At 47.4% G+C, this 27,291-nt stretch overlaps 1 protein-coding gene across 1 annotated transcript in view; it reads right to left on the bottom strand.

Moving 5' to 3' along the window:
- The window catches only part of NECAB1 (N-terminal EF-hand calcium binding protein 1), a 72,517-nt gene extending 49,308 nt beyond the window's left edge, over positions 1–23,209 (bottom strand). Inside the window, exons 1-3 of the mRNA XM_036264456.1 lie at positions 23,090–23,209; positions 16,276–16,300; positions 13,543–13,651 (exon numbers count right to left, since the gene is read on the bottom strand). Coding sequence (XP_036120349.1) covers positions 13,543–13,651; positions 16,276–16,300; positions 23,090–23,209 — 254 coding nt within the window. The remainder of the gene's footprint in view (positions 1–13,542; positions 13,652–16,275; positions 16,301–23,089) is intronic.
- Between the last annotated feature and the right edge of the window lie 4,082 nt (positions 23,210–27,291).

Raw genomic sequence — 27,291 nt, 5'->3', positions numbered from 1 at the left:
TCTAATACAGTGTATCAACTACTCGCCCCTTTTCCGCCAAAATAAAAATATGCAATATTGAGAACATTTTATATTAAATTTCCAGGGATTTACATTTCCAAGTTAAGAAACCTGGTGCCAAAGACTTTAAGTAACAAATCAAGGAGAGAAAGCCCCTGAGTAGTTGGTGACTGAGAGGGGAGATTCCTCTCATAGGCCTAGAAATCGACATTATTTATTTTTTTACTCAAAGGAATAAAAGGAGGATAATAATCTTTCATACATTCAACAAAAGTAAATAAAAAAACACACCCTGATCTTTTCACTGGAATATGTTTCTCTGAATGTACCTTGTCTTAAAAACATCGTCCCTTTGAGTTGTCATCAACCAGCCAGGAAAAAAACCAAGTCGAAATGCCAAGAAATAATGAGAATAAAGAGCGAAACAAAATCTGAATGTACCTTGTCTTAAAAACATCGTCCCTTTGAGTTGTCATCAACCAGCCAGGAAAAAAACCAAGTCGAAATGCCAAGAAATAATGAGAATAAAGAGCGAAACAAAATCTGAAGAGCTCTTACAACCCAGTCTCATTTGAGTGAGCCTGGTGTGGATGAAATTGTTCAACAACAAGTTTGGAGCTGGATCAGAGAGAGCTAGACAACACGCTTAAGACAGGGACTCAGAGACATAGATATAATTCCATTATTTGTACTTACACTTTCAAAATAAAGGTCCAATGGTAATTCTCTCTGTTTGATTCGGCCACAGTGAGACATGTGACTCCCATTAACACATGACCCAGGAGTCTCTGGTGTTTTGAAACTATTTTTTAAAAAATTAGTCTCCTACTAATAACTTTCAGACAATTTAATTTTTGCTAGAAGATAGGTTGTTCAAACAGTAACATAAACATGTTAAATTGCATTTTACGACCCAGAATTAACTGTTGTGAAGATTCTGGGTTAAAGACCGGCCTAGAAATAGAAATTGTGATTGATAAGGCTCCTCACGTCTCCCAGCCTCATGTTCGTAGCAACACAGGAGTCAGGTCTCCCTGAGGTATCTGCAACACAGCTCCCTGTCCATCCATATGCCAGCTTCCCATAAATGCAAAGTAATCTTCATTCATTTATACATACCGCGTGACACATGGTATCCATCGTAAATGATTAATAAATACTTGTTGAATAAATGAATAAGTAGGAAATAAATGACTCATTTCTGGGAAGCTACAAACTCAACTGAAATAACGATTGTCGTTTGACATTCTGAATTTTCACTTGGAAACGACTCACAATTCAAAAAAAAAGGAAAGAAAGAAAGAAAAAAAAACTCTTTGTGCCAGTTTAACATCTACAGCTATTAACTTCAACCTGAGTGCAGTGGGGTTGGAAAGATGGGGGCGTTATTTATGCAAATTCTCAAAACCCCGTGTCCCCCCACAGGGCGACTTCTCACTGCCATTAGTTTTAGTCCGACATTGATTGCAATAGACGCCAGAGAAACTTACAGACGAAGTTAAACCACGACCCCGTGAGCGGGTCCAGGCGGCGCTCGCGGGGACAGGGCGCGTTCTGCCCGGGCAGCCGCGGCTGCGGGAAGCTCTGCTGGTGAGCGTTTTCCCCACTGACAGCCTTTCACGGTCAGAAAAGGGAACATAACGCCCCAGGTATGGAAGCTCCTTTTTCGGCATTAGAAACTCGTTTCTCATGTAAAGGTAGAACCATTAAATGTACGGGGACAAGGAGAAATCTTAATTTGGACTTTTTTGGAGTCTGTTAAGAGAAGGAACATGTCCATCTTTGCCTCCTAACATTACATTTCACGGCCTTTCCACAGGAGCAGGCAATGGTTTTAAAGGAGAAACAGCCTCCGAGACTTTCAGTTGAGAGTCAAAGCCAGATGTATCATTGAGTGTGTCTCCGGCGAGACGTCAACCCTTCGTTTTCATCGACAGGATCTCCCGGTGGCAGCACCCTTTCTGTGGTCAGGCCGCCGGGTCTGCACCCGAAGGTCACGGGCAGTGTACGTCCGGGTGCCCTGCTGATGCCTGATGGATGCGCGGAATTGCCGAGCAAGCAGCACACTCCGCAAGCGCCGCCCAGTGCGCTCCGGGTAAGGCTAGCTGTGTCGGGACGATGCCCCTCCCCAAGGAGTGCACAGGTCAGACTTGCAGACAAGATGAACATGCTAACGAGACAACCAGCAAAAAAATAACAGGAGAGCATATAATTAAGCAATACCTTATGAAAGCATAAACTGTAATTATAGAAATTTGCAGAAAGAAGATGATGGGGAAAGAAGGGAAGGTTAGTGACTACATCCTCTTAATAGTAATCCCTATTCTTATCTTGGGGTAGGTGTTTATTTTTACTGCTAAATGTTGCAAAATGGGTTTTTACATTGGCTGCACTTCACAGCCAATGAAATGAAAGTTTGATAAAGACAAGTGACTCTTTGCGGTCCTTATGGTATATAGTGGCGACTGAAGCCCAACCTCGGCCAGTTTCCGAGGCTCCACATTGCGGCCCTGGTGTCTGTGGACTTAGATGGACTTGATATCTGGACGGCTTCTCCAGGCAGAAGGGAGGGGCCAGGATTTTCAAGCAAAGGGAACAAATGGGATGTGGGGAAGCAGGTGTTGACCTTTGCTGAGCTGCCGTACGTCTGGACACTGAGCTGGGCCCTGGGAAATTACGGGAAGCAAAACAGGCATGACTTCTAGGCCAGGGCAGGTGGACATCAGTGAAGCAAACGCAGAACAGATACAAAACTGTAGCTGATGTCAGTGCCGCAAAGAAGAGATACAGCAGAGGGAAAGGTTTCACCTGATCAGAATGGTCAAGGAAGGCTTTCATGAGGCACACAGACAGGTGTATGATTAATAACCTTGGGAAAAAATACAGAAGCCCACCTGTGATGAAGGGGTAAGGACTGATAGTGGGGAGTGGAACAGGGGTGGGCAGTGGAAGAGGAGAAGAAAGACACCCCTGCCGCCAAAAGGTCTCTGTGTGTAAACAGAACTCACACATTGGCAGTATAACAATCAAATGCTATTGGTAGTTATCCTGAGGTGGTGGAATTTCAAGCAGTTTATGCTGGATTTTGAATTATTTCTCTATTGTTTAAAATCTTTTTACAATAGGTATGAGTTATTCATACAATCTTTATTGAGGGGGAAATATTTTCCTAAAGAAATTGCTTTTGAAAAACGTTCATTTCAAAAGTAAACAATGACTTTCAGGTGGTTGGTAATCTACATTTATTTCAAGTATTCTGTAGTTTCTGGAAGTCATAGAAAAAAATGATTGCAACTTTTCCATTGCTTGTACTTAGGTAATGGGAATGACAATCAGAAGGACTGGGAGGACAGATAAGCCAGGGATGAAGGACAGCATTGGGTGGTACATTGGACATGAGAGATGGGAGAGAGAAAGCTGTCCCACAAGTGAGCACGTGTATTTTAAAAAGCTTGGAGTTAACATTTCACTGATTGGATTTCGTCCACTTGGCAGATCTGGAGAAGTAAGAAAGTATACTGCATTTATGTGACTAAATAATTCACTTAGCTTCCTCAGTATACAGTTTTTAGGTTGAGCAGTAATTGATTTCGATTCACCATTTGCAAGTGTATTATGGTTAATGGGAAGAGAGAGTTCAGTTAACATTAAAAGAGAATCCAAGTGCTTTATTGAAGGAAAAAGATGACAACCAGAAAATAATGCTCTAGATAAGGTTAAAAAACAAAAAGATCTGGAAAATTTTGCAAGTGAAGCCTTTTAATATAAATGATGAAAGGAACTGTGTAACTGCAAGTATCCCAAAGAACAATGGAAGAAATGAGGCAAACTCAAAGTGGCGGGGTGGAGGGTGGGCAGTGGACCGAGTCCAAGAGCAGAAGGTGAACTCCAGATGGAAAGGCAGGATGGAGGGGGAGAAATGTGCAGAGAATGGAAATAATGTCCACAGAGAGAAAGAATAGCATTTCTACATTGTAGCAACTCCCACACTATAAAAGTCTTACAGAATGGATTTAAAAATAGAAGAGATAAAGGCAGCAATTAAAGCAATTGCTGCTACACTCTACATCCAGATATATTCTGCTGGAGAGAATTAACCACCTTTCATCAAGAACAATACACCTGCAAGTGATTTGAAAACCTGGCCTTGGAATATTTCGATTTCTGAGACACAAGTAAAATGCTAAAATCGTGAAAGTTTACTGAGGTGGCATGATGGTGCAGTGTGGTTTCAGGGAGCCCTGTGACAATCCCAGGTCCTGACACACAAAATTTGGCCTGTCTACCATTTGTGTCAGACAAAATTGGAACCATTTTTTTCTGAAATGATAACTAAGGAGAAACCATTTCAATGTCACTTGAAAAAAAAATCCCTTTAAAACTCTCTCCTTCATAAGTCTCCAAACTCTGCTAATCTTCTTAATTATAACAAATTTTTGGTTTGTTTATGGCTGTCTCTTCTCCAGAAGAGAGTGCTCAGCCTGACTTGGGGTGGGGGAGGATGCCTTCACAGGAAAGAAAAGATATTTAAAAGGAACTCTCCGGAAGTAACCTGTTGTTTTCTTTCCACGTGAGCTGGAGGTGCTCAGAGAAGCAAACGTATTTCAGAAATTATCAAAGTGAAAGCCACATCCACAGAGGGAGTGAACAATAAGGACATTTGACAGTAACTGAAGATTTGGTGACTGATCAGAGTGAGTCCTGGTGAGATTGGAAGACTTCTGTTCTCAGTCTCTAAAAACTGGCAAAAGTGCATCTGCACAGGGTATAATCAAATAATGTTTTTCTCTGCCATGTGCACAGATAGTGTTTCTAATTTTTAAAATTATTTTTTTAATCTTCACCCGAGGATGTTTTTCATTGATTCTAGAGAGAGAGGGAGAGAGAGAAACTTCAATCAGTTGTCTCCTGTCTGCACTCAAACCGGGGATCGAACCCAGGATCGAACCCACAGCCTGGGTATGTGCCCTGATTTGGAATCAAACCCATGACCCTTTGGTATATGGGACAATGCTCCAAACAACTGGCCCACACCAACCAGGGCTAGTTTTTAAATTCTTAATAAGTAAGGATAATGTGGTACGTGAGAACTACCCAGCACATTAAGCTTGATGGGTGATTCTGGAGAGTCTAAGGAGGCAGGACCAGGTATCACTGAGCCTGCATAAGTCCGGTCAGTCCCTGAAGGTAGGCATCTGGCAGGACCACAGGGAGTGGCATCACAGGCATAAGTCTAGCGGTTAGTGGGGAAAACAGAAACGCCAGGCAGGGAGTGGGCGCGCGGTGCTGGGACCGGAGACAGCTCGGTGCACCAGGATGCCTGATCCCAGGGGTTTCCCTGGGCTTCAGCCTTTGCCATCGCAGAGCCTCAGGCCTTCCTGATCCACCCCACGCTCCGGAGAAGCCCTGGAATTCAACTCCACCAAGCCCCTTGTCCTCTTGGGGACACTGATCATCTTCCTCTCAACAGTGAGGGGGTACGGGGTACTCTTTGAGGCCGTGTACCCAGTTATCTGGTCTGCAAGGGACTCAGGTTTCGCATGTCCAGCATCTAGTCCCCTTCACACTCATAACAGCATCCTGGTTCCCTTTCACATCATGTTTTCCTAAAAACAGATTCTTCAACAATGTGTGTGAGAGCCAAGCCAGTTGAATGTCATTCAAGACCAGGATTTTGCTGGGACCACTGGGAAAGAAAAGCATTCTCCCGGAGACTTCGCTAGGCTGGTGGCAATATGAACCCTGAGCTCCTCATAATCCCGGGACCTCTCCGCAGGGGGTCTGCCCACCACACCCGCGACACCGGGAAGAGGAGGGAGCACCAGTACAGGGTCACAGCACCCCCGTTCCAGCACTCAGCCCCACGCATGACGCCTTCCCTGGACTTTGCAGACACAAGAGCCAGCCCTGGCCGGTTTGGCTCAGCGGTTAGAGCGTCGGCCTGCGGTCCAGAGAGACCTGGGTTCGGTTCCCCCTAAGGGCGCGTACCTCGGTTGCAGTTTGTCCCTGGCCCTGGTTGGTTGTGCGGGTGGCAGCCACTCGATGTGTTCCTTTCACATCGATGTTTCTCTCTCTCTCTCTGTTCCTCTCTCTCCCTCCCACTCTACCTGAACAAAAAATGGAAAAATGTCCTCAGGTGAGGATAAAAAACAACAAAAAAAAAACAGACACAAGAGCCAGCTGACTTCTCTGAGTCAGCTTCATTTACATTTGCGACCCTCACAGCCAGGAAACCACTGCCTATGACCACCTCCTGCCTGCTATGACCTGTGCCGAGTAGGGCCCAGGAGATGTTGACGAAAATCTGTGAAAAGGGTGTTACTGTCTCCCTGCTCAGCACAGGGGCCCTTGCAACTCCATGTCTCACCTGGGAAGAGCAGTCCACTCGGAGGTCACCTCGGAGGTCACCGTGCCTCCCTCTGGAGAGCAGCACCAGCCCGCTGGCCTCGTCTGCCAATGCTAAGGGGGCCACCCCACCCCGGACACGGATCAGCTGAGTCTCGGTATGGACAGGATGCTCCCTCTGGCTCTGTTCCTGACAGCTGCTCATGGCCAGCGTGGGCCCTGCCGAGAGCTGGAGAACCCTGCGCGGCTCCTCGCCCGCCCAGCCGGCCGCAGGCACTGCGCTGGCGCACCCACCTGCCCTCCCCGTCCCCTGCCGCGCTCTGGACCTGAGGTACATCCCTTTTACTCTTCTCTGATTTTTTTTTTTTGACTGTGCACCTCGGTGCTGCTGGCTGGCTGAGCTGGGCCCTGGGGAGGTGACCTGACCTCTGACCTGATCCTCAGGCACTGAGATCTTGGAGCTTCCTGCAAAGTCTTCAAACCCGTGAAGACGGCCATGTGCAGGGGAGACGCCTTGGCCACCGCTGGAATTCCAGGGGACCGGAACCCCATGTAGGGCAGGCTGCGGCGGGCCCCCAGGTCCCCGCTGCCCTCCGGCCTTCCCTTCCTCCTCTGCCCACGGAATGTGTCACTCCAACCACCTGACAGCTGACTCAGAAGGAAAGCGGCTTCACCGACCACCTCATCGCGCTCCAGAGTTTAGCCGCCAGCCGCAAGCCAAGGATGGGGAACGTTTTCTGTTTCCGAAGAAACAAATTCTGCCACTGGTAACAGACCTTTGCTGTCATTACCCTTTAATGAAATGGGACTTTACTTCATCACTGGTGCTTGAGGACTGTCTTCAAATACTAGAAAGACTTGCATAAAATATTCATATTCTACATAGTACTGAGGAATAGAACTAAAACAGTACGTGGAAGTTTAGATAACATTTTCAGTTTATTTTAAGAAAAAGCCTTCGGAACTTTCAGAGCTCACGCAAGAGGGACTGTGCTCCATCAGTAAGCGGTGACATTTCTGTCACTTTGGTGTACTTCAGGGATTTAACAACAGTGTGTCCAAGTCCCAGACTCAAAAAGTAACATAGCCTGGACACAGGAGCGCTTGATCTGAAGACATCAGTCGTCTCTCCCCAGTCGGCTCCTGTGCGGGCCCCTGGGAGGTGTCTGTGCTCAGGCCCATCGGGCCCCCGTCCGGCCCCTGTCTGGCCCCCATGCGGCCCTCCTGACAGCCTGGGGCTGCAGGGGACAGTGCGCAGAGACAGTCATTTTTGGTCCCTAGGGGATGTTCGCCCTGCAGGGGCTGTGGCTCACACCACAAGGACTTACGCTACTTTCTTCGTGTTTTCCTCTAAGGGACTGGAAAGTGCCCACGAGCTGGCTTTCTGACCAGTGAGGGCACAGAAGCTTCCTCGTGACTTAATGTTCCTCCTCCTGCCGTCTGGTTGCTGTGGTGGAGTCAATGTTTAAGCTACCAAAGATTCAGGTAAAGGTTTTGCTATTTTTTCTTTCGAATTAAGTATTTTTTTTATAAATGGTCACTTTTACAAAATTTGAGGGAAAAACGTGTCTAAAAACCTTTAATGAAGCTGGAAAACATGCACTGAGGCTAATTAAAATGACTAAGGTATTGACTTTCTTTTAAGTAAAAGACAGGGTAGGCCCATGTGACCCAGAAAGAAGACACCTAATGCAACCATGACCTTTGATATTGCTCCAAACCTAGATACTGCTAAAACTTTAATAATAACCACAGTGAGGAAGACATAACCTGCTCACATGAAGGAGTATTAGCCTCTCAGCTTCCAAAAAGGAAAGCCCTGCTCTGTCCCCCTCGAGTACCATGTCTCAGGATTGAGCAGTTGGCCTTCCTTTGTCCCCCACAAACATCATTCCCCCAGTAATGAAAGGATTCAGTTAACCTGTCAGCTGCCTCCACCTTCCCTGTAAGCCTGTCCTTCAGCTGAGCCCAGTGACCTACAAAGATGCTGCCCCCTGGTGAAGTTCTTCTATTTATTTTTTTAACTTATCTTTATTGTTGAATATATTACAGATGTCCCGTCTTTTTCCCCTATGAACCTGCTCCTCCCCTCTCTGCCTGCCTCCTTCCTTTCCTACACTATTGTCCGTGCCCATTGGTTATGCTATATGCATATAAATCATTTGGTTTACCTCTTTCCTCCCCAACTCCTCCCTTCCCTTTGAGGTTCATCACTCTAACAACTAATTCGTACTTCTTAATCTCTTTACCTTTTTGCCTATCCCCCAAACCCCCTCCCATCTGGCAACTAACATAATTTTTCTGTATCTATGTGTCTGTTTATGTTCTGCTTGTTCATTTTGTTTGTAGATTCAATTGTTGATAGATATGTATTTATTACCATTTTATTGTTCACATTTTTGTTCTTCATCTTCCAGAAGACCTTTCAACATTTCATATAATACTGGTTTAGTGGTGATGAACTCCTTTAGCTTTTTCTTGTCTGGGAAACTCTTTATATGTCCATCGATTCTAAATGATAGCTTTGCAGGATAGAGTAATCTTGGTTGTAGGTTCTTTCTTTTTATCACTTTGAATATGTCTTGCCACTCCCTTCTGGCCTGCAAAGTTTCTTTTCAGAAATCAGCTGATAGTCTTGTAGAAGCTCCCTTGTAGGTAACTAACTGCTTTTCTCTTGCTGCTTTTAAAATTCTCTCTTGGTCTTTAACCTTTTGCATTTTAATGATGATGTGTCTTGGTGTGGGCTTCTTTGGGTTCATCTTGTTTGGGATTCTCTGTACTTCCTGGACTTGTCTGTCTGTTTCTTTCACCAAGTTAGGGAAGTTTTCTGTCATTATTTTTTCAAATAGGTTTCCAATTTCTTGCTCTCTCTCTTCTCCTTGATGTGAAAGTTGGTACACTTCAAGTTGTCCTAGAGGCTCCTTACATTATCCTCGTTTATTTTTATTATTTTTTCTTTTTGATGTTCTGATTGGGTATTTTTTGCTTCTTTATATTCCAAATCAATGGTTTGCTTCTTGGCTTCACCTACTCTACTATTGATTCCCTGTAAATTATTCTTTATTTTAGTTAGTGCATCCTTCATTTTAGACTGGTTCTTTTTTATGCTCTTGAGGTCCTTACTAAGTTCCTTGATGTTCTCACAAAGTTCCTTGAAGTTCTCACTAAGTTCATCGTGCATTCTTATAACCAGTGTTTTGAACTCTGCATCTGTTAGATTGCTTATCTCCATTTCATTTAGTTCTTTTCCTAGAGTTTTGTTTCATTCTTTCATTTGGGACATGTTTCTTTGTCTTCTCATTTTGGCTGCCGTCCTGTGTTTGTTTCTATGTATTAAGTAGAGTTGTTATGTCTTCTAGGTTTGGTAGGGTGGCCTATTGTAGTAGGTATCCTGTGGGGTCCAGTGGCACAGTCTCCCTGATCACCCCAGCTGGGCCCTCGAGGTTCACCCCTCATGTAGACTCTACACCTTTCTGTTGTAATTGAGTCTTGATTGCTGTTGGCATGTCAATGGGAGGGATTCACTCAGGCTGATCAGCTGCAAGGACTGTCTGTGCCCACTGACCACCGACCTCTGACTACCTTGAGGATCAGCTGTGTAGAGGTCGCCACACAGAGCAAGACTTGCTTCAGCAGGGCTCTGGTACCCACTGAGTCCGCTCACTGAGTGTGTCACTTGTGGACGTGGTTGGGTGGTGGTGCGTCTATGTGGTCTGAAGCTGTCCACTGGGTGTGCTGGTTCTGGGGCAAGGTCAGCCACTGCCTGTGCTCTACCCAGGGCCACCAGGCACAAGCTACAAAGTGATCTGCAGATGGCTGCTTCTTGTGCTGGGTTTGGAGGTACCCAGGCAAAGCCAAGTTGTGAACCAAGGCTGGCTGCTTCTTGTGCTGGGCTTAGAGGTACCCAGGAAATGCCAAGTTGTGAACCAAGCCTGGCTGCTTCTAGTGCCAGGCCTGGGGCCACTTAGTGAGAGGTATGGGGCTCGCTGAGACCAGATGCTGCTTGTTTGAGAGAATTTAGGAAACTCTGAAGCAGGAACCAAGACAGGCCAATCCTATGATAAAGCCACTGGAAACAGCTTGGGTAGACACGAAAGTTGGGTGGGCGGGGCCTCAGGGAATCAGCAGGGCAGGGTAAACAATGTGAGCCAGGTTGCTGGAGTCCTGGATTTGGTGGCCGTCTGCCTGCCCTGTGGGGGAAGGGCTCACCCAAGGAACAACGGCCTCTGCCAGCACATCTGTCCAGGAGAAAGCTACCTCTCTAGCTCTTGCCCTGATACCAAACAACTCACTTCTTCCCTGTATGTCTCTGGTGCCTTTCAAGCTGCCTCCCCCAAGCTAGAGCCCAGAACGAGCGAGTCCAATAAGTCCTTCCTTTAAGAGAAACTGCCTGGGGCTCTAGAAGCCTCAGCTTCCCTCAGCCTCAGTTCCTGATGCTTTTTACAGCCAGAGTTATGGGGATTCTCTTCCTGGCACTGGATCCCTGAGCTGGGCACCTGGTGTGAGACGAGGACCCCACACTCCTCAGGGAGGACCTTCTCAGATGAGGTAGCCTTCCTAATTTTTTTAAAAAAATGTTTACCTTTATTAAGTTTTAGAGAGAGAAGAAGGAAGAGGGAGAGAGAGATAGAAACATCGATAAGAGAGACCATTGATTGGCCACCTCCTGCGTGCCCCCCACTGGGGATCAGGCTCACAACCTGGGCATGTGCCCTGACTGGGAATTGAACCCATGACCTCTTGGTGCATGGGTCGACACTCAACCAGTGAGCCACACTGGCTGGGCAGCCCTCTTGATTTTTATCTGCCACACGTGGGTGTGGGACTAGCCTGTCCGCCTCTGCCCTCCTACCAGTCTCTGTGTGGCTTCTTTAATCTCCTAGTTGCAGGACTTCCATTCAGCTCACTGTCAGGCTGTTCTGAGTGATGGTTGTTCTGAGGTTCAGTGTGATTCTGATGTGGTTGTGGGAGGAGGTGAGACCGCAGTTCCCTGTGCCACCACCTGGACTGCAAGTCCCCTGGTTCAGTCCTTAAGGGCCTTCCCGGGACTACAGGTTAAGCTGAAGCATTTTGAAACTTCACGATGCAAATTCTTTCCTGTTTGGCACCTTCTCTCAGGCCTGTCCCCAAGTACTCTCAGCCTTCCAGTTGACATTTTGGTGATAAGAAAATACAGTGATACCTCGGTTCTCGAACGCCTTGACTTTCGACCAAATCGGTATTCGACCAGGAGATTCGAGAAACTTTTGTCTTGGAATCCGAACAAATATTTGGAACTCGAACTTCCGAGATGAGCCGAGTTGAGCCGAATGGCGTTCATTCGGCCCAGCGCGCCTTGCTTGCGCCATCAGTGTGAGTGCAGAGAGAGAGTCACGCTTTGTGGAGAGAGTCAAGCTTTACACTGAATTTAAGCCTTAGACATGGGTCCAAAGAAAGCCAGAAGTGGTAATGCAGACAAAGGTAAGCGGAAAGCTGTGAGAACAACTATTGAGCTGAAGAAAGAAATCATTGCCAAATATGAACAGGGCACACGTGTTTCGGATCTGTCTGCAGAGTATGGCGTGCCAAAATCAACCATCTCTACTTTCCTTAAGAATAAAGCTGTTTTTCTACATATTATATACAAATTAGGCCAGTAAATAGGCATTTTCTGGGGCTTGGAACGAATTAATCCAGTTTCCATTATTTCCTATTGGTTTCATTGCTTCGGTTCTCGAACAATTCGGTTCTCGACCGTCCTCCTGGAACGAATTATGTTCGAGAACCGAAGCAATGAAACCAATAGGAAAGCGGACTCCACAAAGCGTGACTCTCTCTCTGCACTCACACTGATGACGCAAGCAAGGCGCGCTGGGCCGAATGAACGCCATTCGGCTCAACTCGGAAGTTCGAGTTCCAAATATTTGTTCGGATTCCGAGACAAAAGTTTCTCGAATCCTGATTTGGTCGAAAACCGAGGCGTTCGAGAACCGAGGTATCACTGTACCTGTCGCTCCCACTGACCTGTGCATCCAGATCTTTCCATATGCTTTCTCTGCTGATAAGAATATTCCCCCAGGGCTTCTTCGCTTAACCCACTTTCCAGTCTCCTGGCTACCTAACCCTACCACACCAAGCTAAAATCCCATTCACTCCTGTCACCCCAAAGGGCCTGTGTGTACCTCAATCCCAGCATTTCCGGCATTACTTTGGAAGACCAGGCCATGGGCTGGCTGCCCCGTAAACTACAGGTCACCTGTGTTGTTCCACCGACACTTGCGAGGGACGTGGTGTGTGTGGACTTACTGACCAAGTAGAACTTCTGCTGCAGTTTTCTGCTAATAGCAACCTTGAGCCACTTCTCAGGGAATTGAAACCCCAACTGAAGTCAAGAAACTTACAAATCAGTTGTTCTTAAAGTATTCATCTGCTTAAATAAGATGAATTTAATCCTTTCATTTTTCTTTTTAGTTTCTTGCCAGAAAACTGTCTGCAGAGATGTAGCCCAAGGGCACTTTCTTGGGTGCAGACCCCCTGCCACGGCCAAGTCCTCGCGTGGCCTGAAGCGAGATGGTGGCTGTTGGAGCCCAGACGGCGTTTGGCCCTGGGCCGAGAGGGTGAGTTTGCACCTTAGAGTCTGTGAGTGCGGCTGTCACAGATGATGCGACTCAGTTATTTCCCCAAATCAGTGTATGTAGATATTTTATGCTCCTCAGTGTTTTATATTCAGGATAGGAAGGTGTAAATAGAACCTTTATAAGTGCTATGCTAATGAAGAGAGGTTTGCACACGCAGAGTGAATGACAGCTAGATCACTGTGCACTGCGCTAATGCAGAGACAAGTCTGCATTTCCCGTGTCCCTCAGGCAGCAGTGACTGGTGCTCAGCACACCTGAACAGGCCACGTATTTGCTAGGAGTCCCTCTTCACTCGCCAATTTTAAATGAGAGGAAATCTAAGAAGCAAGGTGAAATTCGACTTTCCTCTTAATGATAGAATTATAGTTATATATAATCTGTGTGTTTGTTTTATATTCTGCACACTCTAAAACTACCTTAGGAGTGTGCCCGGCAGAGGATTACTGTATTTGAATTTTTTCAGAGCATTTCAATCATTCCAGAGGGGCAGCCTCAGAATGACGGGTGGGCATCAGAGGCGGGCGGCCAGCCTGCTGCTGCCGCTCGCTCTCCCGCGTCCACACCCGGCGAGAACCCTTACTTGGTGTGATGCGTGTCGATGGTGTGGAAGAGCTCACGCAGTTCTTCTCCACTCAGAACGCCGTCTGCAAAATATGCTTTGAATTCATCAAAGGACAGTTTCCCATCATCTGAAACAGTAAGAACAAACAGAAAGTCCTTTGAACGTTGCACATTGTTTTAGCTTTTAATTTTTAAAACTTTGCTCAAATGCTTGTGCAGGTTAGCTTTGCATACATATATTCAAAAAGGAAAAAATTCAAGACATTAAAAAGAAAAACAATTGTCTGCTGTTACATAGACTGAAGATGTCTACACTTTGATGAAACGTGTCCATAGCTGTGGGTATTTTTTTAACTCATGTGTCATATGACAAATACTTAACATTTAATAAGCATTTAAGCAGCTATACACAAAAGATAGCCACATGACCAAACAAAAGTCCAAGACAGAGTCAGTTATTTATGTCTTGCCCTCACACATAGGACCTGGAAACCTGCAGAATAAGTAGATGTTTCATAACTGTGCCCAGCAATCCCACTTCTGGGTATTTATCTGAAGAAACCCAAAACACTAATTTAAAAAGATACATGCACCCCTATGCTCACTGAAGCATTATTTATAACAGCCAAGATATGGAAGTAACCCAGATGTCCATTGAGGGACAAATGGATGAAGAAGAAGTGGTGCATATATAATGGAATATTACTTGGTCATGAAAAAGAATAAAATCTTACCATTTGTGATAACATGGATGAACCTAAAGGGTACTATACTCTAAAACAAGTCAGAGAAAGACAAATACCACCTGAAGTTCTGTTAAAATGCAGGTCCTGGGCTCTACCAGAGAGTCAGAAAATCACAGAGGGCACGGAGGGTGGGCAAACAAGGAATCAAGATTTTAAACAACTGGTTTGATTCCTCCATGCACTAATGCTTGAGAGGTATTACAACAAAGAATAAAGCAGGCCTAATCACTGAATTCCTCATTTCAGACAGGGATGTAAAAGCTGTAACATTTTTTTAAATCCTTATTTTCAAAATATAAATAGAAAGGTTCCAAAGAGTTTTTAGATTCCTTTTTGCATTTTAACTTAATAGTTGTATCAAAACCAATCTTCCAGTTACTTCTTGCCAACCGGGCGGACATCGTCCCAGGTGGTAAAGATGCTGATTGGGATGAAGCACAGAAATGGTCCCTCCCCAGTGATTCCCTGGACCAGCCCCACTCAGCCATTCAGACCCATGGCAACTGTGGAGTGATCCCATCAGGCTCATCAGTGACCTGATTGCGTGTTCCTGTTTTTGGATGAGCATGTTCCTGTCATGTCTCCAATGCCTATTTTAAACCTGAGTCTCATATAACCCACGACTAGACTGAGCAAGGTGTCTGCACTGTGCTCCTCCTTCCTTCAGCGAGAAATACATGGCCCGGTCGGGAGTCGGACAAAGACCAAGTCTAGGTACAGGTCAAAGAAAGAAAGGAGGAGACCTTTCGTCTACTTAGAAAAATGAAAGAAATAAAAGCAGAACCCCACTCTTCGATCCCAGCACGGTGACGTGGAACAGAGGTAACGCCACATGGGTACTGAGTGGTGCTCGGGAGCGGAGCGGGCCCTCACAGAACCGGCTGCCTGTGCAGCCTGTGGACACGGCGGCCTCGTCACTGATTTATGATTAAGGCAAGTAAGTAGTTCAGGCAAGGAAGCACAGACTATCAAAGAAAACTCTGGCCCAGCTGGTGTGGCTCAGTGGACTGAGCATCGTCCCATGGACTGAGAGGTCCTGGGTCAATTCCCGGTCAGGGCACATGCCCGGGCTGCAGGCTCGATCCCCAGCAGGGGACACGCATTGATGTTGATGTCTCCATTTCATCCATGTTTCTATCTCTCTCTCCCTCTCCTCTCTCTCTAAAAAAATCAGTAAAAGAAAGCTTTGAATAGCAAGTGTTCTGATGCTTCCATGGGAGCTGAAAGTCCTTTTTTCTTAATTCTTATTTTAAAAAAATATAAAAAGAAAAATGAGGCATTGGCTTACAGTCCTATTTGAAGGCTGGAAGGTGTGTCCTGGGAGCTGTTTTTACCCCTTGGAGGACTCCTGGCGTCTTCTGCTCAGGCCAGCGCAGGTCCAAACGTTTAAACGAGCAACGGCAAAGAGTTGCTTCGGAACATTTCTAATGGCTTACTGTTCAGCAAAGTATTACTTAAAAGATATTTTTAACCTTATTTAGTAGACACTCAACAAATGGAAGCTGTTGTTTCTCTAAAATTAATTTAAAGCAAAAAGGGAAGAGCCGGAGCCAGAACGCCCCCCTCCCCCCAGAGGCACCCACGCTGTCTTCCTGTCAAAGGTAAGGACCTGTGTCCACTTCTCAAGAGTGTGTGCAGCCGTGAACTGGCTCAAAACTCTTACTGGGACAAGGGACGGAAATTTTGTGTGTCAATTTCTTGAGTTTTCTCTCTTCCATCTTCTTTTTAATCCTCATCCAAGAATATGTTTTTATTGATTTTTTTTAAAGAGAGAGAAACATTAATGTGAGAGAGAAACATGGATTGGTTGCCTCCTGTATGCACCCTGACCAGGACTGAATCCATAACCTAGGCTTGTGCCCTGACTGGGAATTGAACCCGCCACCTCTTGGTATACATGATGATGCTCCAACCAACTGAGCACCAGGCCAGGGCCATATGATCTTTATAAGGTTATCTAGAAAGTAAGACGTTGATAAACAGAAAGTGTAGATTTTTGGTCTTACCATTTTTGTCTGCTCTTCTCAGTATCTGGAAAAGAAAAAAAAAACATTTTATCACCATTTTTTTGTAAGTGTTGCAGTAAACATTATACTCAAACATAATCCACCCATTATTAATAACTTAAATTTCAATTTTAAATAAAGGTTTCCCAATTGAGACCTGTCTTTATAATAGTCAAAAACGGAAGACACAGCAAGTGTCCACAAACCAGTGAGCACAAACAAGCGGTGAATCCACAGCACGGATCTGCTGGGCGTGGGCAGGGCCAAGCGTGGGCAGGGACAGGGTACCCAGTGATCGTCCCGAGCAGGAAACTGGACACAAACAAGTATCTGCATGGTACTTGGAAACAAGTGATTCCATTTCTGCACATTCTGGAAAATGCACACCAATCTACAGTAACAACACCGATCCGGGTTGTGGGGGCCTGGGGAACCTTTCTGGGGAGTGGTTACATGTCATCTTGATTGCAGGGATGGTTTCGTGGGTGCATACATATATACAAACTCATCCACTTTCATGTTAAATATCTGCAATTTAAAGCAAGTTGATTGTATCTCAATAGAACTGGGAATAAAAGGAAATGAGACAGAGAAAACTCCTGCAGGCAAACAGGAGTCGGGGTTTCTACCATGTTACTTTACTTCTGTACATTAATGGATTACCTGGAACCTATTTTGAATGGTTTCTGATGGATATCAACTGCTTGGTTATCAGTAGCTTTGGCAACGATGTCTAATTTTCTTCTGAGAAGCCAATCTCTCTGCCTCTCCTGGCCCATGAGCCCCAGGGCGAGGCCAGGATCCGCAGCCACAGTCCTGGGTGTCACAGGGACTACCCAGGCACGAGCACAGCCAGACCAGTGACACGGCCATAGGCTTGCTTGTGTTGTCAGGAGAGACTGTTTCTCTTCTGCTGACTGGAGGACTCAGGTAAGGAGCTGCGGTCAACCTTGTTACTGTCATGTTTTGTCACCCAAAACAAATGTTGACATCCTACCCCTGTCATTGTGAAGGTGGCTTTGTTTAGAAATAGTCACCAAATTAAGTCAAAGTCTCACTGCATTGGGGTAGGCCCTAAGTCCAGTGCCCAGAGAGAGAGGCTCGTAGACAGCACAGAGAAGGCCCTGAGACACTGGGACAGACACAGGGTGGCCAGCTGCAGCCAAAGAGGCCTGACGCCACCGCCACGCAGGGGGCACAGGGTCCCACCCAGAGCCACCCGGGGAGCATGGTCCCACCCACACCTCGTCGCACCCCTCTGTCTCCGGGACTGAGAGAATCCGTGTTGTTGTTTACATCACTGTGTGTGCAGGACGTTATGATGGCAGACCTAGGACACTGATATATAACCTGGGAATAACTGACATTCAAGAAATCGCTGTCCAGAGGCTGAGAAAGACAAGGCCCTAACAGTCCTCTGAGCCCCAATCAGCTATCCTGACAATACAATCCCACTACGTTATTATTTTATATCTTAAAAGTAATTTAGGTTATTTTTCTATTGGAAACAATCAAGTTAGCCCTAATGATACCATGCACTGATGGAAAAAGTCAGGACTTACAGCCCCAAAGAAGATGTCCTGTTATCACACTGCAGAGACACCGAGTCACCTGTCAGGGGTCCCCAAGGACCCTCTCCTGAGCCATGTTGGTTGGGGTCACGTATATTTACTCATCACTGTTTGCAGCCAGATGGAAACATGAGCAAGAGTTGTTAGGACCAAGGTTTTCTATTTTACTGGTTTCTACTGTAGAAACATTGTTCTTCTTTCCTTCTCTGGACGCCATGAAGAGGAGGAAAGGAAAGTCTAATCATCATTACCATGTATTTTCACCATAAAATACTATGATTATTACAAAAAACCTCACCTAGGAAAAATTTCCAACAACAGTTACATTTCCCTGGTGTGCATAGGAAGGTCCCTCTTTTGACACTAAATTATTGAATTATTGCAAGAGGGCTGCTTTCAATATCGAGAGCTTCTATTCTTAAGGCAGAATGAGACGCAAATGGTTTCTACTCCACAGAAATCTGAGGGAGCTTTTTGGAGATTTGAGACCCATCTCTCCCTCAGAACCAACTTCTTCCTCCCCTCTGAAACCAGGCAGCCCCAGCTGAGAGTCAGAGGTGCATGCAACGCAGCCTGTTTCTCCTTTGATAGACTTTGCAATTCTATTTCAAGCTCTAATGTGTCCTTATGAGTTGGAGTGACTAGAATAGGAATAACCGCACACTAGAGGCTTGGACCCAGGACGTCCATCACTTCATTCTGCCTCTCAGAGATGAAACCGAGACAGCAGCTTTTGTTATTAAGATAGTTCTTTGCAATTAAATGTGAGCAGAACTGCTTCTGCTGCAAATTTTCCCTCAGAGTAAACACAGAGAAATGCTGCTGGAGAGAAACCCGAGCATCACGCCAGGCTGCCATAGCGATCTGGCCCGGCCCTTCCCCGCCTGCCATCCAGGGCGACAGCAATTGGGTACAACTATGGTCAGGACTGAAGCGTAAAGGCAGGCAATGTTATGTTTTTGCAACAATTTGAGAATATTCTAATAGCATCCTTCCCCCCCCCCCCCCAAATATTCTTGGAATGGACTTGAATGAAATTCCTCTTTTCTCATGTGAAGTCATTAAAGGTGTTACAATGTATATGTCATCTTGGAGGCTTAAAAAATGGATGCAGTCACCATTGACTGAACTAGTGTTTTCTCAGGCCTCCCACCATGCACCACCAGGTAAGAATCAAATGATGAGATGGACTCATCGGTCTCTTCGCAAACTCCTGAGACCCTGGGACAGAGAACAGGGATCTGGAGCTCATCCAGAGCATGAGTGGGCCTGACATCCCACAGCTAGCTCTCTACCCGGCGACTGGTCACCCTGAGGTAGGAGGCAGGGAGGCAGGCATGGAAAAATGATGGACAACAAGCAAGCAGCCTACATTTCTTGTCTTCCCAGTTCTGCCTTTTTGGGGGGAACACTTTTCAATGTACAGCAGTAAGACTAAGTTTTCTGTATTTCTGCTGGTTCCTGAGGCTGGTAGAGTGACATCTACATGCCAATTAGGATAGACGAGTGAGACGAGAATCATCCACAGCGCACTGGGCAAGCGAGGAGCCTGCGGCGGTGACAGAATTCAGTCGCAGAACCTCTGACTACACCCTGTCCATCTCTCTGCTCCAAGGGCTCCGGAGGAGGTGTCTCTGCAAGGAGAAAGCCCTGCTCATCACCACCAGGTCCCTGAGCGCCAGGCACCGTGCCTTTGGCTCAGGGTGTGCCTGGTGTGCATGCTTGTTTGCAGGGAGGGGGGACAGACAGTGACGTCATCTCTCTCCTTCGTTTACTGCTTCTCTTCCAATTACAAATCACAGGAAATCTTGGTATTCAGGAGGTGACGCTGCCGCTAACTTCATCGGGGACCCATCTTGTTTTGGGGGATGAGCTGAAGGTTTGTTTTTCTCCCTTGCCCAGAAGTAGAGTTGATTAATGAAACAAAAGAGGCCCAGATGCTATACAAACAAGCATTTTAAATTGGAGTTTATTCTGTCACCTGGAACACAGCAACCTGTGAAAGGATAGGACTCTGGAGAACAGGAAAATAACATCTCCTGGTCCTCCTGTGTTGCCACACCTGGGTCAGGCCAGCCCCTTTCCTGGGCTGGCAAGTGTGCCCACAGGTGCGCCTGGCAAATGCAGCCTTAGGCCGTGCTCTTGGGGTGGGACCGGCCCTGGGTTCTTAAACTCCCACTAGGTAACCAAGAGTCCTTATGGTGAAGCGATACTTTTGTTGTTGTTGTTGCTTGTTAATCCTCACCCAAGGATATCTTTCTATTGATTTTTAGATAGAGGGAAAGGGAGGGAGGGAGGATGGGAGGGAGGGAGAGAGAGAGGGAACCACCAAGGTGAGAGAGACACGTGGATTGGCTGCCTCCCGCGTGACCCTGACCAGGGCTGGTAACTGAACCTGCAACTCAGGTACACAACACTTATCTGGGAAATCAAACCTGAGACCCTTCAGTCCTCAGGACGACACGCAAACCACTCAGCCAAACAGGCCAGGGCACGGTGAACTGAGACTTAATGCTGCAGTTTCTAGAAAGAAAGTCATTCACATTAGATGTATAAATAGTCCCTGTATCCGTTTGTGGACGTGGCTACTCTTATTCATGCATTCAACCTGGAACACTGATGTAACAACAGTAGTTCAAGTTTATAGAGTCCATTTCTTTTCCTCATTTTTCTATCCTATGACTCTCATTTCTACAGTAACCTTTAGAATCAAGTATGGGACTCGTCATTATTGCTGATAGGAGGAGAACAGCAAGGCCAGCAGCTGTGGCCAGTCTCTCTGATTTTCCCGTCTAAGGTCCATCTCCAACCAGCTGGACAGGTCTAGTCACATCATTAATAGTATCCCAAAAGCAGTTTAAATATTTCTTAGAGGACTGATTATTCCAGTGGCATTGGGACATAAACACTGGAAATCAAAGTTTGCCTTCGATCTGGAAATTACTCTGTGACGCAGAAGCCTCTAACTGGCTTCGTTCCTGTTCCTCTTCGGAACAGAGAATTTCTGCCACCTACTTATTATAATCGGAATATTTATTCAAAAAGCAATCTTTCTTAGCAGTGCTACTAGAATACATTAAAACTAATTAAGTAAAATGATGTATTTATAGTTCACAATTTATTTTTTGCTAATAAGAATATGATCCAGGAATGAATAATTCAAAAATCCCTAACTAACAAATTGCATGTCAGATGCGTATTGTACCAGATCAGATTTTTCACAAAATAACTCGAAGAAGAGTGAAAACAAATCTTTTCCATCCAAGATAAAGTGCAGTGGCAGTTTTAGTTGTTGTTTTGACACTCTCGCATTTGACTGGCAAACAAGCATGTCGACACCCCACATGTAAGATCAGTTTTAGGTTTCCATTGTTAAATTTTTGAGATAGATGCAAGACAAGGCTGTCCTCTGCAGAGACCTCAAGTTCCTTCAGGACAAGAACCTGAGGCTGTTTGTTTATGGAACCTGGGGACTGTCATGCATATAGTCATGAATGAGATTTTAATTTCCTCTTGTTTCCTTTTTTTAAGTAGCTGGGCCAAGGCTGCTGCGTGTGTCAGGGCATGACTTCCCACTGCTACAGCTTTGATCTGTTCATCTCCACAGCATCACCAGGACCTGTTAACTGCTGTAAGAGAGTCATAGGGTAGCACCTGGCATCCTTGGAGGACGGAGTGAGAATAGGTCCGAATGAATGCAGGGCCATTGTGCCCTCTCTGAATGAATCCCATGCAGCTTTGCCAGCAACTGCATGACCACCCTGATTTTCAGGGGCCCTGGCTCTGCACCTGGAGGATTTCCTTCTCAAGTGTGCCCTGTGCTTCCCCCTCTCCCAGCTCAGCTTCTCAGGGGCATTTGGCTCCGAACAGCAGGACTTAAAGGCATAACATCAGCCGGGTGAGCTCTTAGCACGCAACACGCAATAACATCCTGACTGACCCAGGCCGAGCAGGGCTGAGTGCTGTGAAGAGTAAGGTCCTCACCGTCCTGAGTAAAGGGTGAGACTCAGATGCCCATGTTCTGGTGGGAAGAAGCCACCTTGGACACCCGGACTCCCGGCTAGAACTACTGGCGAGGAGGGGAGATGCCTGCCCCTGGGGACCTCACCCATGCCGTCTGCCTCAGACCAGGATCGATTATTCACAGGGTCCCATTAAAAAATTCTAGCTGAGTCCTGCTATTGAGCACTGTCCTGTGCACCAAAAAGTTGTGGGTTTGATTCTCGGTCAGGGCACTTATCTAGGCTTTGGGTTTGACACCTAGGTTGTAGGTCGGGGCACGTAAGAGGCAACAGATGGATGGTTCTCTTTCATATGATGTTTCTCTCTCCCCCTTCCTCTCTCTAAAATCAATAAAAGGATATTCTCCAGTGAGGATTAAAAAAGAAAATTTCAGCTGATCCATCACAATGCACTTGGAGGGCTCCTCCCCCTCCTTTATCTCCGTTATCTCTGCCTCATTCTTTGCTACTAACTACTCCATGTCCTTCTACTTTCATCTCTACAAGTAAGTGTGCTTGGCCTCAGGCCCCTGGTCTGATGCTAATGAGAACAACTGGGCAGAGGGGGGAGGACAGCTCCAAGCTCTGCTCAGGGTTGTTTGCTCGTTTTCCATCTGCCTAAGCAGCCAGAATCTCCCCCACAGAGCCAGAGAGGACCTGGGGGACCGCAGGGCTGTGACAGCCCAGGGGTTTGGAAATCCAGGGCCCTCAAGGCAGAGAAAAGAGCTGGCAACTGGGTGGAGAAAATAAAGAGCAAGAACAGCAGGGAGAGTGAAGCAAAACTGAGAATAAATGAGAAAAAAGTCCTCTAGAGGCAGAAACCACAGTGTGAGGACAGAAAAGGAGCAGAGGAAGGGAAAGAAGGAGAGAGGGAGTGATCCTCAGAGAACGAGGGGCGCAGGGCAGGACCAGAGGGGACTGTCGGATGCAGAGCCCGTGGCAGTCGCCCTGGGAGAGGCCTGGGAGGAGGGAAACAGGAAAAAAAGGGAAAAGAGGAGGTGGCATCGAAAGACTCATCACGAGGGAGATTAGCTGGCACTGTAAAAAGAAAAATGTGTTTCTAAAGCAGTTGTTTCCCGAGGCTGCGGAGAGGCACCGCACCCGCCCGGGCCACCTTAGGGCCGGGCACCTGGAGTCCTGTCCCCGCCGAGCCCAGGCTGCTGGGACACTCAGCTCCCGCGGCAGACCCGGCGATCAGCCCCGTGCGGGGATCCCCACCCTCCGTCCTCCCTCCGCACTTACGTCCAGGAAGATGGACATGCCCTTGGACAGCTTCAGGTTGGAACTCAGCTCCTCTGAGGAGTCGCTGGAGGACGGCGGGGTCCCCCTGGCTTCCTCCGCGGTCCCCTGGGCGTCCTCCATCCTCGGAGCCCCGACTGCCGAGCGCTTCCCGGGCGGGCGCCTGGGCTCCTGCCTGGCTGGCGTCTCTCCGCTCGCTCGTGTCCCCGCCCTCGGCCCTGCTCCCACGCGCTCTGGCGGGGCCGCCTCCCTCTCCTCCCAGCGCGGCCCCCTCCTGTTTCTCTCCGGCGGAGGCCCCCTCCCTGTCTTTCTGACTCCTGTTCCCCTCCAGGTCTCTCTCTGGCTCCGGGTCTCCCTCCCAGTCTGCGGCCCCTGGGCGCTCTGACCCAGGATGGTCTCATCCCAGCGCCGCGCCCTCCTGGGAGCGCATCCGACCCACGTGGCCAAGGCCCCAGCCCCAGATGACCTCGGGGCTGACCACCCACGAAGGCCCCACGTACCAGGAGGGAGGCAGCAGCCCAGACAGAGGGGGACAGATAGAAGGGTTTTGTCCTGAGCAACCGAAGCGCCCAGTAAGGATGCCCCCAGTTTACCCCGCGGTGGAAACCCAGTGAGTGCAGAGGGATTCCGAGACGTTTTGCCAGCTTGGCTTTTGGTCCAGGGGACCTGACTGCCCATTCTCCCCAAACGCGAGGTGGTTATGGCCAGTGCCAGCTAGTGGGGGCTGGGTTGGCTAGGACTCCTGCAGGCGGGGATCGGAAGGCTACCCGTACTTTGTTGTTTTGCAAGTCAGGAAATTGGTAAGCCTCAGTTTTCCTCATCAGCAAAATGGTGACAAGGCTGGTGCTTATCTCAAAGGGTCTTGGGCTTATGTGATGCCCTCCACCAGGTCCCGCCGTGGAGTCTGCAGAGGAAGGTCACTCTCTCTGGGGCTGGGAAGATGGTCAGGTGATGTTCTGGCAGAGGTTCTGCAAAGTTGAGGTCACAATGGAAGATGCAGCACCCACCTGTGCTTACAGATTTAACTAGGGTAATTATTCCATATTCAAGGGCTTCTGTGGGGCTGCAAAAACCATCTCTCCTTTCATCGAGGGAAATAACCACCGTTTACTCATCTGAGACGTGCACACCCATGTCCACAGCTTCACAGGCGCGCTGCCTGGGAGCCAGAGGAGCCGGGAGTCGTGCCTGTGAGGACGGCCGCGGGGGGTCTGGATCTCACAGGAGAGCGTGTTCTTTCTATGCGACAGGTCCACAAATAACCACAGCACTGGACAAATGCGAGTACCTGAAGGCACAGACACCAGGCTGTGCTTTTCTTCGGAGGCACAGTTTGTGATCTGATGACCACAAAAGGCTTGATACAAAAGGTGGCAGATGCGACCCTGCGCCTGAACATCCGGACAGTGACAGCCTCTGACATTTTGCACCCAAGCTGTCTCACCCCCTCACCAAGTCCCAGCCCTGTGCTGCTGATGAGTGTTTGCAAAAAATGGGTCCAGAGGCTCTCAGCTCTGTTCCGATGCTGGAATTACCAGAGGTATGTGGCAATGCCGTGTGTCTTCTGAGCCTCGCTGTGCAAAAGCCTCACAGTCCCACCTCGCCCCCTGGAGTGTTTGCTCCTGGAGCTTTGGGCTTCCTGTGGGAAATCTGACGCGCTCAAGGCGCCAGGCTGGGAGGAAGCCCCGGCCGCATGGAGGAGCATGTGTAGGTATCTGGCTGACGGTAGAGGTGAGCCCAGCTGGAGTCATCCAAGTGGCAGAAATGTGAATAATTATTCAAATTCTCTGTGTCATCCCAGCACCTGGCCATCTGAGACACACCTAGTCATTTGTGTTGCTTTAGCCAAGAGCCCAAACTTCAGAGACAGCATCAGAACTGCCCCCTTGTGGATCCCAGAAGCACAGACCTTGTGGTTTGTTTTATAACAATCGATAACCACCAAAACAGGCAGCTGGTGTCCAGTTAGCATGCACTGGGCCCTGGACATGGCGTTTATCAGAGAGCTTCTCAGGTCATTTTGCTGTGCAGCCAGGAAGGAGAACCTGCAGACTTCTCTGTCCTGTGTACCCGGGGAAACAGTAGAATGCACTGTTCGAAGACAGGCAGAGGCCCCGTGAGGGCGTGGGGAGGCAGGGACGCAGGACTCTCAGGGCAGGTACGGATTGGGCTGCACTGCAGAAATATCAGTCTGCCAGCTTTCTGTGCTCTTACGTGATTAACTGCAAATCTCATTATCTGAACAGCCAGGATAGGCCCTTCCCTTGGACAACTGCTCATCAAAGTACAAAAGCACTAAAAAGCAGACTGGCCAACTCATCTAATGGATGCTGATCATTCAGTCACTGAAGAAGAAAAACCAGAAAGAGGAGGAGGGAGCTCTGACCCCGAACACCAAGGTACCCAGTTTAGGAAATACAATATTACTCCTTCTTGCCATTGGATGGCGAACAGAATAGACTTTTCTACAAGTGCAGGGTGAGTCAAGCCCCCGGAACCCCAGCGGTGGGTCTCTCAGCTCTTAAACTGTGCCCTGCACGTGGTAACACTTTCATGCCAGTCTCCCAGCCACAAGAGCAGGTGGTAATTATGAATGAAGAACAGGAAGACAACCAGCAGCCACCATTCAAAACCAGGGAGCTACTTTAACACTTTGGTCAAAATGTTCCTTCTACCTTTGCTGACACGATATGTTCTGTACCTGTGGCTCTGATAGTCTGTCAAGAAGAAATATCAGTTATTCAACATCCACCTGGTCATTATCCACCCCGCCCCCTACACACACACACACACACGATTTCAGCATGGACACCACGATGCTGTAGGTGACTTCTCCAATGTAATGTGTGTTGAGAAATAAATGGCAGTCCGATTCTCATGCACAGCCAGATTCAATCGGCTCTACAAGGCGGTAGGCAAACACATTCTGGGTTTTCTCTCTATGCAGACAGTGTGCACTGTGGAGACTGTTTTACACATCATCTTCCTGAGCACAGACTCCTCGCTGCTCTAGGTAGCATCCGTCACACACAGGAGACAGCTGGCCAGGGAGCAAGTATATGTTCCCCCTAGGATCCTGGAGAAAACAAAAGAAATAAATACAATGATAGATTCCAGCTCTCAGGTTTCTTATGATAAGATTTCGATATGAAGGTATTTCTAGCATTTCAGGAAATGATAGCTGTGTGGGAATATATTGTATTTCAATCCATCTCTGCTTCATGGAGGAACTGTTGTGGAAACCATTTCAGACAGCCAGGAGTCTGTCTTATTTATATTTTTAAAATTCTGCAGAAGATTATCCTTTGGAGCCATGACTCACAATCCTTTAGTGGACTTTTTCGTTGCTTCGGCAACCCAAGATCCAAACCTTCTTCCTCTTCAGGGACCTGTCCCATGGTGGGAGTACAGGGCAGGGTGTGCCTCTTCTGAGGAGGGAAGACGTCCTGCCCCCATCCCCTCTGGCTGGAGCAGAGACCCATCTAGACTTGGCTGATAGGATGCTTTGCTGGCAAGTTGACATCTGGATCAAGATACTTGGAGGGACGTTTATTGATTTAATATGTTTTTATTGATTTTTTAAAGAGAGAGGAAGGGAGAGAGAGAAACATTGATGTAAGAGAGAAACATCGATCAGCCACCTCCTGCATGCCCCGTACTGGGGATCAAGCCCACAATCTGGGCATGTGCCCTGACCAGGAATCAAACCGGAACCTCTCAGTCCACAGGACGACGCTCAACCACGGAGCCACACGGGCCAGGCGAGGAGGGACCTTTATTAATGGCAGAGGGCAGAAGCAGCATGCTGCCGAGTGGCCATGATGACAGTCAGCCCCAAAGACAACAAAACAATTTGATAGGGCACTTTGGCCATGATTTTGGCAGCCTTGTTCCTAACTCAGTCTCCAGCTTCCTATCCACTTCCTGAGCTGCTATCTTTGCAAAATTTTCTCCTATTTTACCTTACTTGGTGTGTGTGTTAACATTTTAAGTTCTCCCCTCTCAGCAAACTGCGATTATGTACACAATGTTGTCAACGACAGTCACCATGTTTCACATCAGCCCTCAGACCTCATTCATCTCTAGTTGGAGGTCTGTCCCTTTCCCAGCCTCTCCGCGCCCCACCCCCACCCAGGCAACCACTTTTCTGCTTTCTGTTTCCATGAGCTCAACATTTTTAAAGAAGATTCTATGTATAAATGACA

This window comes from Molossus molossus, unplaced genomic scaffold (genome assembly GCF_014108415.1).
Source record: "Molossus molossus isolate mMolMol1 unplaced genomic scaffold, mMolMol1.p scaffold_m16_p_16, whole genome shotgun sequence".
Lineage (NCBI taxonomy): Eukaryota > Metazoa > Chordata > Mammalia > Chiroptera > Molossidae > Molossus > Molossus molossus.
The sequence above is the reverse complement of the archived record's forward strand: the minus strand, read 5'-3'. Positions and strand labels throughout refer to the sequence as shown.